General features: G+C 34.2%; 2 protein-coding genes across 2 annotated transcripts in view; both read left to right on the top strand.

Annotated features, from left to right (window-relative positions):
* LOC126974079 (ATP-binding cassette sub-family B member 10, mitochondrial) overlaps nt 1-21,931 on the top strand; it is a 220,971-nt gene that overhangs the window by 82,826 nt on the left and 116,214 nt on the right. The gene's annotated exons all lie outside the window — the stretch shown is intronic.
* On the top strand, nt 5,795-20,911 carry LOC126973986 (GATOR complex protein NPRL3). Its single transcript, XM_050821332.1, has 10 exons — nt 5,795-6,337; nt 8,129-8,341; nt 9,248-9,342; nt 10,568-10,648; nt 10,724-10,778; nt 12,523-12,677; nt 12,976-13,107; nt 15,621-15,785; nt 18,342-18,582; nt 20,868-20,911. The coding sequence occupies exons 1-10, from the start codon at nt 6,139-6,141 to the stop codon at nt 20,909-20,911; spliced, it is 1,380 nt and encodes a 459-aa protein (XP_050677289.1). The 5' UTR covers nt 5,795-6,138.

Here is a 21,931-nt window from a genome sequence, read left to right as displayed (position 1 = left end):
ACGCACGAGTTCCCGAGGGAAGGCGTGCAAGTCTCTCGCCAATTCTGCCAATGTGCTTCGACTTCGCGTCAGCAATAACTCTTTTGAAGGACCTGGAGGTATGATTGAAGTGTTTTTTAAGTTCGCTGGAATTCATATCCTTAGATACCACCGCATTGACCCAAGCCTGATAGCACTCCTGCTTTCGGCGAGAGGCCATTTTGCAGGAGCGGTCAAACCATGGCGAATACAATTTTGGCGAAATTTTGAGCGAAAATTCGAATACTTTTGTACTTTGCAGACCATCTGGTTTCGCAAAACAAGGGAATATTTGGAATTTTTTTCGCCGTAAAATGCTCTCTTTAAAAAAAGTTATAGTTTCCTTAATCATTCCAGCAGTATTTCTTATTTCACTCAAATTATTTAAATCATTGACAACAAGATTTAAAATGTGACTAGCACAATGGAAATACTTTGCTTTGGGATGTTTATCATTAATTATTTTATGAACTCCACCAACATGCCCAGCCATCGTGGAGCAACCATCAACCGTGGAGGACCCTCGCCCAACCATTTTGTTGAGATCTAAACATCTCCACATGATCTAAATAAATAAAAATCTAAAACCCACTTTTTTAGAACGTATAACCGATTCACGATGCACTGGCTATTTGCATGAGATTTCGCTCACTCATGAAATTTTTGATATTTTTTGCATGGCTGAACGGTAAATGGCCCCTGAGTACTGTTTCGATGGATTTGTGCGGGAAATAATACACATGTACGGCAAAGTGGTCCTTTAGCCTGAGCAGAATAGGCTAATCAAGGGTATGCTGTGAGCCACTCGTGGCGAAATGCACGTTGTTGTGTTACGTTTTTATGATCGATGTTCTACTTGAAATCATAATCTTGTGAAGGTTTCAACGGTGTTTCGAGCACTTTAAACCGTATTTCATCACTACTAGATCCGTTAGAATGCAGATATAAACCCACATCATAAATATTAACTGAAGTTTGTTGTGTTGTTAATTAAGTTTTACTAGTACTTTGCTGTGCCGAAGTACTTGGACAATCTTTAGCATTAAACTGTTCATTTTCAATCTTTTTTCTCTTGCACAGAAATCGCCTTATGTCACTCATATTTTATGCTTTATATATTGCCTGCACTGATTGATTAATTACGGCGCGCACTGACACAATCAGCACCCACTGAAGATGAAAGATAATTAATAGTCACTCACGATGTGCTCACTCGGAACGAACTGTTCGAACTTCAATCGAAAACTGACTGACTCGGAACTTGACCTAGCCCCCTTTGCATATCAAAAATATGTAAGGAAGGTTCCAGATTCCCGAACGTAGCTCTGTCCCTGTCATCTATAATCTATGTCTCTTTCACATTTATGATTGACTTTGACAAGAGTCGGTTTCTTTCTCACTGCCTAGAAGTTTTGCGCTTTCTCTGTTAAGTTCATCCCATTTATACTGGTGCTATCTGTTGTGGAGTAGCGGTACTTTAAAGGGTGCGTTTAGAAAAGTAATGGAAATCGAGTAATATCCACCAACTTAGAATTTTTAAACCAATTTTGATCGTCGCGAACAAATAGGTGTGAGCCGTGATGACTGGGTACATATAAAATAAATTCATAATGAGTAGTCAGAAATTTATGTCTCGAACATAAAATAAACCGGGCTACAGATGTTTGTTTCCGAATAAAATTTAAATTTTTTATTAATTACGGCGAAGAGTGTAAGAAAACTAAAATCTGCACCACCTGGAAATTATTTCTGCCGGCGCCCATGGATATGTGCTCCAAATGCATGAAAAACGTATGTCGTAATCATTCTTCATATTTATCACAAATAAAACTGAAAACAAAATTTTATGAACGATGTGGGATTCGAACCCGCGACCTCTCGCGTTCTCGCAGCTAAATTATAATAATTATTATAATAATTAATCCCAGAAGTGTGGGTTATCACTTTAAGAACATAACTAATCATTCTTTATATATTAAAATATGTGTAAAATGTCACGGAGTTTAATAAGTAGAATTAATTATTATTTTATATGAAAAATTGAGACTGAAGGTAAAATTTGTCTGACATTTTGATGTTTGCTAAATACTATAATACTATTTTCCGATTGTAAATGATATAGTATACACATATATTTTTAGAGGTAAGTACTTGTTATGTTGATATTAATACAGGATGGACTAAAAGTCCGTTTATAATTTGAATGATGATTTAAAAAAAACTAATTACAGTAGATCAAAACTGTTTATTGTTTTCGATAGTAAACAAAAGGGGAATTTATTTCTTAAAAATCACATTATCCATATGCAATCCTTCATTATTCTAGCATTGCTGCAATCTAGAGCGGAAATTTTCGATGACAGCTTTACATGTTTCTGTTGAGATGTTTTGGATTTCTGTGCGAATACGATCCTATAATTCGTCAATAGTTACTGGGTTGGTTGGCTGGAATGCAGAGGTTTTTGATCACCATGACATAGTGTCCCTCCAATAACGACAATTTTGTCTATTAACATGCCCATTTAGGTGGATGTGTGCCTTGTTGAGAAAAAAATGTTTGTAAAACTGGTGAATCGCTCTACCATTTCGTTCGCAAACTGCAACCTAGTGGCATGGTCCTGAGGCCTTAATTCCTGCACCATTTGGATTTTATAGGAATGTAGACTTAAATCTTTCTTGAGAATGCGGTTTAATACATCATTATCTTGGCACGTTAAGGACAGCAGACCGCTTTCGAGTTGATAGTCCAGGTTGGTCACGAACAGACGATTTTACTCGCTCAACGTTTTCGGGGTCCCTCGACGTTCTAGGCCGGCCAGATCGAGGTAAATCCATTGTTGAACCCGTCTTCTCAAACTTGAGCACCCATTATTTAATTAACACACCTGATGGAGCTTGATTTTTGTGTCGTATATTGTGATGATTGCAAAACTATCGTTGAGCTAAGGTTGCAGAATCGTAGTTTCGATAGTACTCGCGTACACAAAATGCACGTTGACTACCGCTAAACGACGTCATGGTACTAAATTCCCATTGGCCGCTCTTGCAATGCGTAACCCCTCCACCCCCCTCCACCGCCGCTGCTAGACGCGGCAACCGATTCAAATTTAAACGGACTTTTGGTCCACCCTGTATAAAAGTAAATGGTAAAAGAGTTTGATTTTTTTGGAATTTTATTACAAAAATGATCTCTAATGTTTTTTGTTCTATTTTGTTTGGCAAATATAATTTTTAAATTTAAAAATTAACTATAAGTAATTAATTTTCTTGTTTTCATCGAAGACAATTAAGAAATCCTGACTTATAATAAAACTAGTACAGATTATTCGGCTTAACTTTATGGGGGACCTTGTTTCCCCACGTGTGTAAATGTGTGACTATAGAGGTATATTGTGTGGTGTTAAGGGTTAAGCTCTGGTTTCCGAGAGGGAGCGTGGGTTCGAAACCTAAACCGATCAGCCTTTTATGGTAATAAAATTTTATGATACGGCAATTATTATTATTATTTATATAAGGAATTGGCCTATACTATAGAGATGAGGAATATAACTATCAACCAATAAATTTAACTAATATTTAAAATCAACCTACTGAATATGTTATAAATAAATATATTATTATTGAATAAAAATATCATATCAACTTCAACCATTTCAATTGTTGAAATTTTCAACCTATCCATGTAAGTAATAAATGAAAAATCATATTCAAAAAATAAAATTAACAGTTACCATTATTGAATAAAAAATATAATATCAAATTCAACCTGGGTTTTCGAAATAACTAAATTGAATTCTTCGAAATTTAACCATTATCTTAGTGTTAAGCAACATTTTCGTACGTTCGTATAATATTATTCTACCGGATTGAAGTATACCTATTCATTATGTTAGCTTCATTCTATTGTCGTCCCTACTGTACTTATTTTAGTGTTTGAATTGATGATTTGCTTTATGCGATATTTATATTCGAAACAAAATGAAGTGAATTTTTAAACAAATAACTAGAGTGAAGTAAGAATTTTAAACAGATACTATACTACGATTAGTGATATTTTGCTGTATGCGATATTTTTATGGGAAACAAAGTGAAGTGAATTTTTAAACAAATAACTATAGTGCGGATTAGGTAGTAACTTATTATTGTTAATTTTAGTTTTCAAGTCGTTGTTTTATAAGGAAGGTAATCTTAAAGCAAATGCATCTTATAAGTAAAGTGTTCAAGTATGAAGAAAAAAATATTTAATTTTATCTAATAACATTTATATTATATGCTACAATCTGATAAAATATTCAACTTCATTAACATTAACATCAACCAATAACCAAATCTTGTAGTTGACAAATAATAATGAGTAATATTTCAACCAATAAAATAGCGGTATTTTTATCAGTTATGTTTTAACTAATATAAAATATTGAACATCAACCATTAACCAAATGTTGTAACTTACAAAATATAGTATAAACTAATATTTTCAACCAATACCACAAGGGTCTATCCTTGGACCCTTCCTCTTCCTAATTTATATAAATGATCTACCTAACCTTGTAGAAAAAAAACACAAGGTGGTATTGTTTGCGGATGACACTTCACTTATATTCAAAGTGAAACGAAGCCAAGTTTTGTATGACGAAGTAAACAATGCTGTATCTGACACCGTGTACTGGTTTAGCGCCAATAACTTATTGTTAAATAATCATAAAACCAAATATATTAAATTCACCGCGCCAAATGTCAAAAATGTAGATGCGAATATTTTATTAAATGGAGAGGTGGTAAAACCAGTGGAATCTGCTATATTTCTTGGCATTACTATTGATTCCAAATTGCAGTGGGGCCCCCATATTGAAGGATTGGCGAATAGGCTTAGTTCTGCAGCATATGCGGTTAAGTAAATCAGACGGTTAACTGACATAGATACGGCGAGACTACTATACTTTAGTTATTTTCATAATATGTCCTATGGTATATTGTTATGGGGCAGTGCGGCCGATATTAATACTATCTTTGTGCTGCAGAAGAGGGCTATTCGCGCGATTTATAACCTAGGTCCTAAAGAATCATTAAGAGAAAAATTTAAAGAAATAAACATTTTGACTGTTGCTTCTCAATACATTTTTGATAATGTTTTGTATGTTCATAAGCACATTGAGGAATTTTCTAGAAACTGTGACATTCATAATGTTAACACGAGGAACAAACAAACTTGTTATGCCTACTACTCGGTTGAGTCGAGGTAGTAAGTCTTTTGTTGGGCGATGTATATGCTTCTACAATATGATCCCAGAAAATTAACAAAACAAATGTGTTACGAAATTTAAAAGAATTGTTAAAAAACGTTTGTGTGGGAAAGGTTATTATAGCATAAACGATTTTCTTAATCACACCACGGACTGGGTTTAAAGCGAACACCCTCAGGCTCTTTAATTATAAATGTTTATTGTACGATATTACATTGTAATCCATATTTTATATAAAAAAAAAGCCCGCTGAGTTTCTTGCGCCCATTCTGCTCAGGTCTGAGGCAGTCTCTTTTGAATGGGTGGTAGATTTTGACGTTCAATAAGTATTGTTATAAATCCTATTTTGAATAAAAATATTTGAATTTGAATAAAATATCGATATATTTTTTTATAAGATAACTATCAACTAATATATAATTTCAACCGTTATTGACATCTATGGCGTATAGACTTGCATCCCGTGCCACTTAATAAATTTAAAATATATATTTATAGACACTGAGTTATTTTTGTTATCGTAGTACATACTAAAAATATTTATGTGCTTCGTTTACTTTATTTATTTGTTCTAAAATATTAATAAATGTTGTATTACTTTGTCGATTAACATTATACTGCTGTACAGTTAACAATTAAAATAAAATAGCATCCCTTGCCCAAGTTTTCAGACAATATATAGTATACAATGTAATGTAAAAATGTACGATGTGTCAGTAAATTAAAAATGTATAAATTCTATTTTGCTCCTTGCAATTGCAGTGTCGTCAGTCGTGATATCGTCAACAAATACCATAATTTAAAGTAAAAATACTTACCAATAATATTATTGATCTGTGCAAGAACTGTTTGTGAATTGTTTCTCAAATTTCAAAACATGGAAGTAAACCCATTGAACATATTCTTTGTGAAATCTGATAGCAAAGGTGACAGGCTGTTGTTTAGATATCCATACACTCTAGAGAACAAAGATGAAAGGAAGCAAGAAAAGTGTGGCCGCCACAATCCTTACGCCATCCACATAACAGAAGATCTTCTTCAAAACCCTCAGTCTCAAACATCAAATATCTGTAAAGGTATGATACTTGTTATTTCTGCTATTTAAATTATGTGTGCCAACAATATCTTTATAAGCAGCTTTATTTTATGCAAACATTTTTTTCTTTTGTGAGAAATGTTTACCCTTCATAAAACAACAAGAAAAATTTTACGCCACTAGCTGTAGTTGTGGTTATGAAAAATATCTACACTCTAAATCTATCTCACTGGAATAAAAAATTTGCCTATTAGTTGAAATGTGTGGCAATAAAAAAAACCCCAAGTATCAAAAAAATTTGGGGAATAAGTTTTAAAAGTTTAACATTTCAATGGAATGAGTTATGCCCCAAATGTTACAATAGCAGATTTTATAGCCTACAAAAACACTTGATTTGATGTCACAGGCTGTTTCATACATATCATGTTATATACATCTAATTTAAATCAGATTCCAGTATGCTACTATTTTGAAAATTATCTGGATTATATTATTATTATACACTAATAATATAATATTATTACTGAACACATCTAATATATAAAATTATCATGTCGCCGTGTTTGTAGTTAAACTCCTTCGAAACGGCTTGACCGATTCTCATGAAATTTTGAGTGCATATTGGGTAGGTCTGAGAATCGGACAACATCTATTTTTCATCCCCCTTAATGTTAAAGGTGATCCACACGAATTTTTTTTTTAAATTTGTTTGATTATGAGCATTAAAAATACATAATACTTCAAATTTTCACCCATAGATGATCTACAGTTACTTTTGTATCGCGATTTTAATATCGGCAATACAATGTTTGCTGGGTCAGCTAGTACACTATAATATAATACTATTACTGTACACATATTATGTAACAACATCAAAAAATTTGCAAATCATTTTTAAATAGTGCAATTCACTAATTGTATTAATAAATCACTAGGCAAAGTTGATCTCATGTCTCTCCCGGCACCAAGATACTTGGCTAAGCAGTTTCCTTTCACTTTCAAAAATAAAATGACTTTTTGCTAATAATTAAATCCATACTTTTAGGCAGAATTTTCAAAAAACTTTTGCCAAAACTTTATTATTTAATAATTTGTTTCTAGTATTATATATAAACCACATGATATTTTAAAAGACTTACTAGTGAGCTATTTTGTCTGTAGATCGGGGGCATGCATATCATATAGGCATTTAGGCAGTGCCTACTTTATTATGAACCTTAATAAATATAGCACTAGTGTTAAAGTTGATTTAGTTTAATTTGCTTCCAATATTTTATTACCAAACTTCTATTGAACAGCCACTCATAAAATTTGTCCTTACACTAGATATTAAAAACCTGTGGTAAGCAATATTTGCTTATTCCAAAGCTCTACAACTATGACCAGATCCACAGTGCCCACCTTACTAGAAAACCAATGCAGGCCCCTGCTGTAGAACCAGGTAATCTGATGATAAAATAAGAAGTTTATTTTAATGAAAAACCACAGACATAATTCCAAGTAGATAACGCAAATCCCTACATCTGTATGAAAAGCAAGCCCTTTTTTTGTACCTACTGTGACGTCGTTAAAAATGCCTGCGCATCGAGCCTAACGTTTAGCCACTCACCTCATCATTAGTTGACGTTTTCAGTACATCAATAGTTGGTATTGCTTATTACTAAAATCGGCAATGTATTATAAATCATAATAAAAAATAAAATGAAAGTGTCAAAGGAAAGTGCTTCTCTTTTTGACACACGAAGTACATACACTCGCAGCATCTACAATGTACCGGATGCAAATCATGATCAATCAGTAACAAAAATGGCTTTTAAAATTTATATTCCAGGTCAACTAAGTGGCTTCACAGATGAAATGCTCTCTACATTGTTTGCTGTCAAAGCTGAGCTCTGTAATCGGAAATTTGAGCTCAAGGTTAATGATGTGAGATTTGTGGGACACCCAACACTACTTCCTTATAGAACAAACAAGGATGATACCGCTGCCATGATTCTCATCAACATTGTATTTGCCTTGCAAGCATCTGCCAGTCATTCAATAGGTAATAAAATAAGTTAATGTTTCCTATAACCTTAATATTGATTAAATATGATTCTATAAGGTTTTAAATAATCATATTTAATTGTATTGTAACCCTTTCTGTTGATATCATATTAATTATTCTGTATTCAAATAACTAAGTCTGTTTGATAGAGATGTATATATTACTTATTTCTCTAAAGGTTTTTTTGTTGGAATATTTTAAACCTATATGTTTAATCAAAGTAATTTTTACCACATTACTTGTAATGTAAATTTCAAATATCATTTATTGAGGGTGTTCTGATAAAACTATTTTAATTAACAAGTAGTATTATCTCTCTGTACCTACATAATTTCCTTAGATAAATTATATGTCTACATAGAGTCTCTTGCTGCTAACAGCATGTGTTAGATGTCTAAACATCTGTTAAGAGAGGCCATGAATATTATATATATAGTTTACCGCCATTCCCAATATTCAGTCTCGATATCTATCTCTCTCCAGTTGTGGCCTACTTGAGATAAAAAATTGTAACTATTGTTGACTTTTCTGCCCTAATAAAAGTATCAACATTAACTCATCTAATCCGTACACATTGGGTACACACATCTGTCATTGGGACAACATATAGCTTACCAGGGATAGATGTTTCTATGGAAATTGCAACAGTGAACTGGCAATAAGAATGACTTATTGGGTATATTGGGACAGCTTCATATTATTGACAGCTAATTACTGACAGTAGAAGGTACCTAGTAATTTATCTCTATTTGTAGATAGTATATTGGGAACGGCCGTTAGTGTGTGTGACAAGCTATGTCTTACACTCGCGATTTGTATGTCACTTTCTGTTAGTGCATCTTTGTAAATAAAATAAATATATATTGAGATTTATTATATCATTATGATCTTATATATTTTCAGTTAAGTGCTACTATGATTTGAGCAAAAGGCTTGGTAAAGCATTAAGACACGAAGAGAAGAGGTGTTCCTATTTAACCGAAGAAATGAAAATAATGGTATGTAAACTAGTGTAATAAACTATGTTATCTACTTAATTAAATGAATAAAAAATGGAGATAGAACAAATAAAAGTGTGTTTTGTACAGTGAGACTACAGCCACAGTGCGAACCTTACATAAATTATATGTCAAGATAAAGCCTCTTGCTATAAGGCAACACATGACAATAAACAGGGTTTAATACTTTAGTGTGCAACAAGATACGTGTTACTCTCGATAACAACTCAACTAACAAAGATATGTTACTTTCTTTTAGTGTGAGTGAGTTGCTGAAAGTAGAGGTTAACAGTTTACCGCTATTTTTTTCGATGTGTTCACAGCAGCATCATGTTTACGTCTGGCTGTCTAAAACCGCGCGTTTTGCGAGAAATATTTTACATATACAGCCACTTTTTTCCCGAGCCGACACGAATTAGGGATATTCAAGTTAAGACATACTCCTTACTACCTTCAAAGTCTCTCTTGACCTCTGGTGTTGCGCATGTCCATGGGCGGTTGCATCATCATCTCCCATTAAGTGACCTTCTTGCTTATTTGATAATATAAAAAAATTCAAGAGAGTTGAATAAGGTATACCAAAATTTACGACCCATTCGTACTCAAACGGTGGGAGGCTCCTTTGTACAGGATGCCGGCTAGATTATGGGTACCACAAGGGCGCCTATTTCTGCCGTGAAGCAGTAATATGTAAGTATTACTATGTTTCGGTCTGAAGGGCGCTGTAGTTAGTGAAATTACTGGGCAAATGAGACTTGACATCTTATGTCTCAAGGTGACGAGCGCAGTTGTAGTGCCAGTGCCAGTAGAGCGCAGTGTAGTAGTAGTTGGCAGGGCGTATCAATTACCATCAGCTGAACTTCCTGCCCGTCTCGTCTCGTATTTTCATAAAAAAAACTCAAACAGTTGGCTCAGTTGCAAGAACGCTCAGCTCGCCGCGCAGGTTCCGTCTGCGAGGTCGCAGGTTTGACTCTTGCATTGTTTATATATTCTGGTTATAAATTTAATTTGTGTAATTATTCCCAGCAGTGAGGGTTATCACTTTAAAAAAAAATAACAATTTGTTTCAAGATAGCATTTAAATTTAAACGCATAGAATTCAGAGGAAAATATTTTTCGATTGCCTTGTTACCTAATTCTGCGCGGGAAAAGTAGCGGCCTGTATATCATAAAGTATGTTTTGATATGGAATTATAATTTTGTTTAAATTATTGTATTATTGCAGTTGGCAGCCCATGACGAATTATCGACATTAGATGGTGAAGTGAATTCGGGTGAGAATGATGAGGAAAACTCACGTCATTCGGTTAGTTCTACCACATATAGCACCGACAATTGGATTGATGATTCACCAAAGAATGCATTTCATTTAATATTGCAGAGAAGTACGCTGGCCAGATCGATGAAGGCTGTTTTTGAAGAATTGAGTAGTACAGGTATATATCTAGATACTAAACTCAATAAAAAATTTAAATAGCCTTTGTTTCTTTCGAAGTCTATTGCCTATCACCCTAGTTTATAAAAAAACAATATAAAACAATTAAAGTACAAAATTAAAAAAACAATTTAAGACATTGACTATTTGACGTTTGAGTGTGTCTGTTGCTTTATTTTACACTAGCTGACCCGGCAAACGTTGTTTTGCCATATAAAGTATAATTCACGCGATAGTTTTATAAGTAATAAAATATTGCCTATATATATATTGTACATCATTTTGTTCTACTGTCAAAAGTTTTTGCAGCGCACGCAAAAATAGGTTTTTGATTTTACACCTTGTGTTACAAAATTGCAATTTTATTACGGATCCCTAATTTTGAAAAAAAAACATAGCCTATAGCCTTCCTCAATAAATGGACTACCCAACACTGAAAGAATCATTCAAATCGGACCAGTAGTACCAGAGATTAGCGCGTTCAAACAAACAAACAAACACTGCAGCCTTATAATATTAGTATAGATTTTAAATATTATATTGTAATTTGAAATGATTTGTAAATCGATGTACTTAAATGTAAATCTTGATATAAAAGAGTGGCAATGAGTTTCTTGCTACTTCTTCTCATTAGCTCACCCTTTACGAAGTAGCGGTAGATTCAATAAGTTTTTTTTTTTTGACATTCATAAATGTCATTTCCGTGACTTACGTGAATAAACTGATTTTGATTTTTGATGTATTAAAAGATGTAACTTCGGTATCTAGAGGTTAACATAAACATTTATATGATATCTCTGACTTCGAAGTGCCTATTGGCAAAGGTCTCCTTCAATTCTCTCCAGTACTTTCGGTGCAGAGCAACCCTGGTCCAATATGGGCCTAATGTCTGAGATATTTCATAATAAAAAAGATGGTAAGATGAAATATCTATATATATAAAAATGAATTGCTGTTCGTTAGTCTCGCCGTTAGGCTGGACCGATTAGGCTAATTTTGGTCTTGAATTATTTGTGGAAGTCAGAGAAGGTTTAAAAGGTGAATTAATAGGAAAATGCTGCTATATTAAATAAAAACAAAAACAAAAATTCATATTAAAACATTATTTTATTTATTATATACAGAACAACGTCTGTCGGTTCAGCTAGTCTCAGATAAAAATATCTACTAAACTTAGATACAACTTAAAATTGTCTAAAAAATGAGTCTCTGAAAATTTTTTTATATTGAGTTTAAATAAAACACTTTTAAAGGATTTGAACGTCATAATTGGAATTATAACTTGCAATATTTTTACATTAGATTTTTGCATAAAAGTTGGTGGTCCACCTCTTCCATAAAAATACTTCAAGTATTAGTGTAAACAATATGTTATGTTTTTTAAAGTGATAACCCTCACTTCTGGGGGGATTCGAATCCCGCATTGTTCATAAAATTTTGTTTTTCAAATTTTATTTGTGTAGTAATCCTAGAAGAGAGGGTTATCACTTTAAAAAAATGTCGTATCGTCCCGGAAACACCGCACAAGGAAGTTCATTCCACAGCTTTGCAGTACGTGGAAGAAAAACTCCTTGAAAACCGCACTGTGGATGACCGCCACACATCCAGATGGTGGCGATTTAAATGATGCGAGACTTTTGGTTTTACAAATTTAATTTGAATAATTAATTATTAATCCCAGAAGGGAGGGATTTCATTTTAAAATAACATATTGTTTAAAATTTTAATTTATTATGTATTTTTAGGAATTGTACAAGTTAGAATTAACAAATGGGTGCTACTTTCATTCTGTTTGCCACAAAAAGCTCACCAAATGCACAACAAGGGACTTATAATTGAACCAGAGACAATAGATAAATGTGTACAAAGACTAAGGCCATATCATGGGATTCTGTTAATGGTGAGTTTACAAATGGTGTTTGCAGTGCCGGATGAAGCAAGTGCGGGGCCCGTAGAAAATCCTTTCAAAGAGCCCTCTGTTTATATTAGAAATAGTCGGTTACCGAGTGTATAACATAATCCCCGTGTAAGTTGGAAAAATTATAACGTTTCAGGTTTTTGTGACGGCGGGGCCCGAAGCAGTTATTAATTATTATTCTTACAACGTAGTTAATTCGCCCCTGGGTGTGTGTTGAGTGAATCTTAATTAATATTATTACTATGTTATAAATACCGTACTATGAGATTTCATATTTCAGGTTGATCCAAACGACTTGCTGGCATCAATACCATTGGACAGTAGTCAGGCACTACTACGTCTAATAAAAGCTTACAGTCCCTTAAAGAGCTTGCAAACTTTAGCTATAGAGGCCGATATAAGTTTAACGCAGGTATTTTAATATGTTACTACCATTTTCCATTCTAATATATTGTATGATAATCTTTATACTAAATACCTTCTTAGAAATGGAATCATTTATTTTGCATAAAAGTGCGTGCAGAAATGTGTAGACGAATCTTAGACTCTCACTTCGATACATAAACAAATAGCTTCCTTAAGCATATTTGCATACGTGTGTCCCTACAATCTACACCCTCATAGTACTCACTAACATTATCCCATGAAATTGTTGCTTCATCGAATATGTCAGTTTTTACAAAGTCAAAGTCAAATAAACTTTATTCAATTAGAATTAAACTAATCGCTTTTGAATCGTCATTATAAATATTTTTTTACATTACTGAATTTACCATATTATGTTCATAAAAAGTGAAAAGAACATGTAATTTTGTGAGAGCTATTAGATAGAGAAATTTATAATATGCGACTAAGAGACTCGCTTCGGGAATCATTCAAGTTGATAAACATTCTAACCCTTCCCTCACAATACATATATATATATAAATACTAGTGGACCCGACAGACGTGTTAAATTTGAAAAACGAAAAGACGTTAGGAGGAGATCACTAACATACACATGAGCAGGAGAATTTTATATGGACTGAATCGAGATTCTAAACCAATCTCAAATTCACAGAAACACAAAAAATCATCAAAATTGGTTCAGCCGTTTTGGAGGTAGTTCAATTATGAATCTATACCATCCCCGAATCCACTTGAACACACACAAAAAATTCATTCAAATCGGTCTCGCCGTTTAGGAAGAGTTCAGTGTCAACACACGTAAAGAAGAATTATATATATGTATATATAAAGATAATGTATGTTAGATAAAATATTACTGAATTCAAGAAAAATTGTGATTTGAATTTATTCCATTCAAGAAGAATGAATTAACTGTACGTGTGGTTAATAAGTTACCCAGAATTAAGGGTTCCTTCATAGGTCTTGGTATTCAACTTTACAATAAAATACCAGACAGAATCAAGTCATCTCCGATCGGCTTGATTCTCTGGCATTGCGTAGAGATGTGGGTTCTCTCTGCATCTTCTACCGCATTTATCACGGGGAGTGCTCAGAGGAGCTGTTCGGGTTGATTCCAGCGGCCGAATTCCACCACCGGATATTACGTGCAAAGTACCATCCGCATCACGTAGACGTCTGGCATTCCACAACCGCGTGTTTTGTTCGAAATTTCTTGCCTCGCACAGCCATTTTGTGGAATCAACTACAGGCAGCGGTCTTCCCGAACAGATACGACTTAGGGACCTTCAAGAAAAAAGCATACTCCCACCTTAGAGGCCGGCAACGCATTTCTTGACACACCTGTTGTTGCGGATGTCCATGGGCGGTTGCCTCACCTCCCCATCCCGTGAGCCTCTTGCCCGTTTGCCCCCTCTCATATAAAAAAAAAGAATACTAGGACTCTCTGAGTAATATATTAAAGCTTCTTTGACAAAGAAGGCACGTCGTATAGTACAGTAGATTACGTATCATACTAAAAGTTTTGCGTAACTTAAAAAAACAACATGTTATACCCAAAATATTATGTTTATTGCGTTTAAAAATACTCTCCTTTACATTTTAAAACTTTTTTCATGCGATCGAACCATTTTTTTTAAAACAGGAGGACCACAGATCTGAACGCATGTCTACATGCTGATTGAACGCTATCACTGCCTTTTCGGAATTAGTAAAAGTGAAACCTCTCACCAAATCTTTGATTTTGGGGAAAATACAGAAATGACAGGGTGCTGGGCCAGGGCTATGTGATATGAGGCATGGTTCTTGTCTGGTTCTGAGTAGGCCACCTAAAATTATATAATATTACTAGCTGGCCCATCAAACGTTGTATTGCCATATAAAGTAAAAAAAAAAAAAATTTTTAGGGTATAAAAATAGATGACGACCGATTCTCAGACCTACCAAATATATCGTACATAAAATTTATGGTACTACAATAATCATTACATTCGCTTGCCATATTGCAACTCTGTTGCGTGTCTGTGGATGGATTAGAATAACATTAAAATTGCGATACAAAAGTAACTGTTGATCGTAGATGGGTGAAAATTTGAAGTTGTATGTATTTTTTAATAATCAAACAAATTTAAAAAAATGTCAAATAAATTAAAAAAAAATCGTGTGGACAACCCTTAAAATTTAGGGGGATGAAAAATAGATGTTGTCCGATTCTCAGACCTACCCAATATGCACTCAAAATTTCATGAGAATCGGTCAAGCCGTTTCGGAGGAGTTTAATGTTTAACACCATGACACGAGAATTTTATGTATTAGATATTATGTAGGCTAAGTTGTTATAGGTGTGATTTAAAAGATGTGCTGGGAGTTTCTTATCAGTTCTTCTCCCCATGTCACAGCCACTTTACGAACTGATGTTTATTGACGTTTACTAAGTGTTGTTGCAATATGTTATGTTATTGTCACAACTCGCAACCTATGGGACCTATGGTAAATTAATATATTTCTATTTTATCATAGGCGTTTCAACTGACCGGTCACCTAGTGTATTGGGCAAAGGCAACTGTCATATATCCTCTGTGTGAAGGCAATGTATATGTGGTTGCCCCAGGAGCGAATATACACATACACTCGCAGCTGGTTGAGGAATTTGCGAAAGAATTTCCTGGTCTATGTCTCTTGCAGGTACGAAAGTTTTACTTACAATGATTTCTAATCTACTAGAATCACAATCGCCTATCAAAAAGTATCCGAGCGGCGTTGTGTATAAGTGTATATTATTAACTTATACAGATAACATTAAAACATTCATTCAGATTAACACCTTATTTCGTAGCAGTAATGTTCAAGGTCTATTGTATACGCTCAATAGAAGTGGTGTCACACACGTGACGGACGCGAACACGAGACAAGAACATGATTAAAAACGTCAAGTTAGGTAAACAGTTTTGAAATGACTCAATCCATCCTTTTTAAGTTTAGATATGCTGTTATTTGGACAGTTTTTCACTAAATTCTTTGTCATTGCGTGGCGTTGTAATCAAAGCACTGTTAAAACACAACCGAACGAAAACTTTGCCTAATAGACACGTAGGCAGAGTTTTGCTTCGTACAATTTTTGAGCGTGATTGTGAGTCTAGTTGTTTATTGTATGTTAATGATTCTAATTCAGATTTTTCCCGTTACCCAATACTGTCAGAAATTGTTATAAAATTAGAAACCGTTGAACTATTTTTATTAAACTTAAAACTTATTTATTTTTTCAAAATGTTACAGTTTCAAGTAGCTTGTTTATATCGCTTAAATATCTTGTCGCTACCAAGAAAGTTTTGTATTTATTTTGTTATGACAGATATCTGACTTCTGAGATTATTTATACAAATAAATTTGTAAACAAAATTTATGAACGATACGGGACTCGAGGCTGCGACCTCTCGGGTTCCGCCCTCTCTTTCCAAGTAAGCCAATCTTTCGAGTACGCATGGCTAGTAAATTTTGGTATGTCTTGTTCAACTCTCAGGTTGTGGCTTGAGGTCGCGGGATCGAGTCGCGCATCGTTCATAAATTTTGTTTACAAATTTATATGTATAAATAATCTCAGAAGTGAGGGATGTTACTTTAAAATAACAAATTGTTTAAAAAATATAATTTTTATATTGCTTAATACTACTCATCGCCTGGGAGACTACTTTTTGAAAAACAAGTAGTATTTTATGACTTTAATAAAAAAATTAAATTGTATATAATAGACCAACCTCTAACCTTTTTCACTATAAAAAAAAACTAATATCATTCATCCCAACTTTGGAATTTGTCTTTTTATTTCTTATCACCAACGATGCAATAAGGTGAACAATGTTCCAAACGATATTGTTGCTGCATTTTTGTTGCAGGGCAAGAGTGGCACATTCTTCTTTTTCCTTTTGTTATGATATTTCCTTCCAGGTTTTGGCAACACTGTCATCGAAATCATGGTTATGGTTTGTTATGTGGCTTTAGTACAGTTCAGTACAGCCCTCTTTCACTGTGATCTATTGTGATAGCCACTGTTAGCTCCCTGCTAAGATAGATTCTCTTCATTGGAATCATACATTTCTTCTAAACTATCCTCAATTTCACTGGCACAGCCTTCTTCCATCATTAATACTATAACTTTAGTTTTTTGACATTCACAAGTGTCATTTCCGTGACCTACATGAATACACGGACTAGTAAAAAATAAGGACTCCGTGTCACCTTACATAACAGTGTAGTACCAAAAGAATCCGATTAACGTGTAAATACATAGCCCACACACACACACACTTACACTACTACAGGCCGATAGGCGGCCATTATGAGAATTGTCATCGTCTGGGACAGATCAGTTTGCGTCTCAATAAAATATTTTAAAAATGCCGTCGGGTGTTGTGAAAAAGTGTAAAAACTATTTAAGTATTTGTGGCCATATATGATTATAAAAGGGAGAAAAAATTGTGTAACTAGTATCCCCCGTAACCGCACCAAAACTAGCATAACGGTGCTTCACTTGCTAATATCACGGCGCGGAGTCTTTCTTTTTTTACCCCGAAGTGCCAATCAGACATATTATGTCTGCTTGCCCCTCAACGGTAGCAGATATTTTTTCGTTAAATATACACAGAGTAAGACAAGCTACACGATATACCACAAGAAAGGTAATTTAACTGACTATAAAAATAAAAATATTTAATTTTAAAACTTTATCTGTGTAAAATACGACAAGCCGTCAAAATGCGGTCAGCCTTAAACATTATTTGTAGCAGTCGATTTAAAAATTCTTTTTTGTATTATCTATGATGTTTGAGTAACTATTCTATTACTACTCGTAATTAGTAACTTAGAATTATGTTGTAGTTATAAAAAATTACTACATTCATTAGTAATAATCGAAATGTAATCTGTAGGTAAATCTAAAAAAACATAAAAAATGCATGACATTTAAATTAGGGCTTAAACGAAATTTGTTTAAATTACGCAGCACCTATTGTTTATGTTATCTAACAAAACGCTAGCTTGTTTAATAACAAAAGCATTGACGTTCGTTTTTATAAACAAGCCGAAACACTTCAAAAGCAAAAAATTTTATTGTGCAACCCGAGCCCGTTGACCTTGGCGTCGGTAACGCGCGGCGGCTTAAGACTGGCCACGCGCTTTGTGGCAGTCTAGCGCCACTGACGGGTTATAGTGATTTTGATTTGATTTGACTACTTGTAATGACAGATGTTGAGTGAGTTCTCGTTGCCCGCGCCGCTGTGGTACGTGTGCCGCAGCGGCGTGTCCACCGGCGAGTGGGGCCCGCGGGGCGGGGTGCGGGGCGGGGCCGGGGGGAGCGGGGCGGGACGCCTCGCCCGGCGCGTGGCGTGGCTACTGCGGCGCCGACTGCTGCTGCAGCTACACACCTACGTACAGTTCAACTCGCCGCACTGGCCGCGGCAACGATCACACGGACACCCCGAGCATGGTAAGCTCGTATCACTAACCTCTACCTTCATTACATGTTAACCTGACACAAGTTGTTACAGAACCAACTCATTCCACAACATCTCTTATTGATGTTGTATGTACTGATTTACACACTACGAATATTATAGTAGAGCCTTTAGGCTCTTTATTTGGACATTGTCTTGTTGTCTGTGAATTTGATGTTAAGCAAAATAAGCCCACACCTAAGACAATAATATACAGGCCTATTAACAAGATATGTACAGAGTTTTTGATAATGACTTGAGATCTGTTAAATGGGACATGATATCATCACTTCAAGATGTTAATGAAATGGTCAGGGCACTGAACCGTGGCGTTTTAACTATATTTAATGTTCATGCCCCTATTAAAACATTGTTGTCAAAGAACCCAGGCACCCATGGATAATTGACACAATTAAAACCATGATGCAGCTGAGGCGTTGAAGGATTTTCATAAGACAAAGCTACCCTCAAAAAAAGACTATTATAAAATATTAAAATCTTCTGTTAATAGAGCACTTTACTTTGAGAAATCTGCATACTTTAAACATAATATAAATAATAAAATAGATCAACCAAAACTGTTCTGGAAAACCCTAAGATATGGTTTATTACCTAAAAATAATATTGAACTGCCCATGTATTTCAGTGACCCAGACACGATAAATAACCATGTTTTAGACATACCAGGTCCCTCTAATGTTAGTATCTCGCAGCTAACATACTATGAATATCATAAATACAGTGATGCTGTGTTTCACATTAAGATGGTTGATTTTGATAAAATTTTCGAAATTATAAAGAGTCTTAAGTCAAATGCTGTGGGTTGTGATAACATTACTCTGGACATGCTTAAATAAAAAACAAAACATCATAAATATGTCTTTCAGCACATCCACATGCCCTGACATATGGAAAACAGCAATTGTGAAGCCTTTACCAAAAAATTCAAACCCTTGTGAGATTAAAGATCTCAGGCCTATAAGTGTATTGCCATGTTTATCAAAGTTGTTAGAGAAAGCTGTTTGTACACAATTTACAAAATATCTTGAAGAAAATAATATTTTGCCTGAACTACAGTCTGGATTCAGAAAGGGTCAAAGTACAGTGACAGCTTTGCTTGATGTTACAGACAATATACTACATGCACAAGACAATGGGATGTGTACATTACTAGTATTGCTAGATATTTCTAGAGCATTTGACTCAATTAATGTTACTTTGCTGTTATCCAAACTCAGATATTATGGTGTTGATAACAATGCTTAAAAATGGTTTAATAGTTACTTAAGCAATCGCTCTCAGTATGTGAAATTACAGAAAAATGATGGGACTACATTGTTATCAAATAAGGTAAATATAAAAAGGGGAGTACCCCAGGGTTCCATTTTGGATCCCATTCTTTTCATTTTATATGCTGCTGATATTTAAGCCATATACAGTACTGCAATTTTCACATTTATGCAGATGATATACAAGTATCTCTTGCTTGCCTGCTGACATTGATCAAACTATACAAAAGCTAAATGTAGACCTGGCTAGAATAGCCATGTGGTCCGAGAAAAATGACCTGTTACTCAACCCAGATAAAACCAAGTTCATGATATGTGGTAGTAAGCATCAAGTTAGTAAAATCAGTACAGTAGAGAAAGTGAGTCTTAAAGATAAATCCATTGAGCAAATATATGAAGTACGGAATTAAGGGGTTGATAATGGACAGTGAATTGCAATTTGAGAAGCATGTTGCACACTCAGTTAAGAACTGCTCCTATAAGCTGAAAATATTGTATCGTTTAAGACCCTACATTAATGACTTTAATGTAGGGTCGGTTAGCTGAGTCACTAATTCTCTCAAAACTCAACTACATGGACACAGTCTTTGGTCCTCGCTTATTAAAAAAAACCCAGAATCTTATCCAGCGTGTTCAAAATGCATGTGCTCGTTTTTGCTTTAACATTCCATAAAGGGCCCATGTGACACCATTCCTAAATAAACATTGCATCCTAAAAATGAGACATAGACGTAAGCTTCACTTGCCTGCCTGCTTTTTGACGTTATAAAATACAAGGTTCCTACTTATATAAAAAGCTTTCCTGGTTTTCGAGCCGTAGGTCCTGTGATACTCGAAAAGCTGCTATGCAAATCACAATACCTCAACACAGTTCGGCAGCCTTTAGAGAAAGTTTTCGTTATGCTGCGTCCAAGTGTTGGAACAATATTCCACCACCAATGAGGAGCCTGCAATGCAAAAAACAAAGTTTTAAATTAAAAATTAAACAGTGTTTGTTGAATTATCAGAAATAAGAGGAAAGACTGAGACATGACACCAGTACTTTATAAAAGTATTTTACCTAATATATTTTGACTTATTACAATGTACAAGAATGGGTACTCACCAAATATTGTTTTCTCCATTATCTTTTCAATTCAAAACATAAAGTCTCAATTCTAATTAGATCTTTAAATATATAATTTAGGCAGTTGTCAGTTATTTATACTTGGCTGTTAGCAGTTTTATGAACTATAATGTTGATTGTTATACATTTGCATTTTTTAGTTTTTTTTTTTGGGATAAATTATAATTGAAAGTTGACGTAACAAGCAACGAACAGAAATTATTTATTTATTTACATGCGGCCACGGGGTATACAAGTTGAACGTTCTAACTCATTCATTGCCCATCGTTAATTATATTCAGATCGAAACACTTAAGAAATTAATTTTAAATTAGGTAACCTTATGTAAGTTTATAAGATTTAGTTTTTATACCACGTTACTTTTAGTTTCCTACCAGTAAAAAGTTTTGCTTTTATTTTATAACAAAATATTTTTCGTGGCGTCACAAAATTGTTTTTCAAACCAGGAACATGCTGAGTTGGGACCATTTTTTGAATCGTATGTAAATAATAGAAATGTTTCAGTCTTTTTCATTTTTGCTTGTTTATCAATCTTAAGTTTATATTTATTTTTTATGTTATGTCTTTGTATAAAACTACTTACTTATACGTTTCAAAATAAAAAAAATTCTTTCTTTCTTTCTTTACTATGTACCACTGGACTGGCGGTTGTCAAAGTGCTTTTGTGCCTGTTTGACATTCGGCATTTGGCGCTGTTGGCCATGTAGCGAGAGTCTGCGGTACTAAAACTAGTGATGACAATCAAACATCGATAGATGGTGGGAAACTATTTACAAAAAATATTGTGTACTTTATTACGTTGATTCTTGAAGTATAAATAACACGGAAACCGAACGAAATTAATTCAAAATGCAAATATACTTCAGAGTATTGTACGTTCCTTCGCAGCCATTTGTATTGACACAAAAAATTTGCTCTCAAACATAT

This window comes from Leptidea sinapis, chromosome 31 (genome assembly GCF_905404315.1).
Source record: "Leptidea sinapis chromosome 31, ilLepSina1.1, whole genome shotgun sequence".
Taxonomy (NCBI): Eukaryota; Metazoa; Arthropoda; class Insecta; order Lepidoptera; family Pieridae; genus Leptidea; species Leptidea sinapis.
The sequence above is the reverse complement of the archived record's forward strand: the minus strand, read 5'-3'. Positions and strand labels throughout refer to the sequence as shown.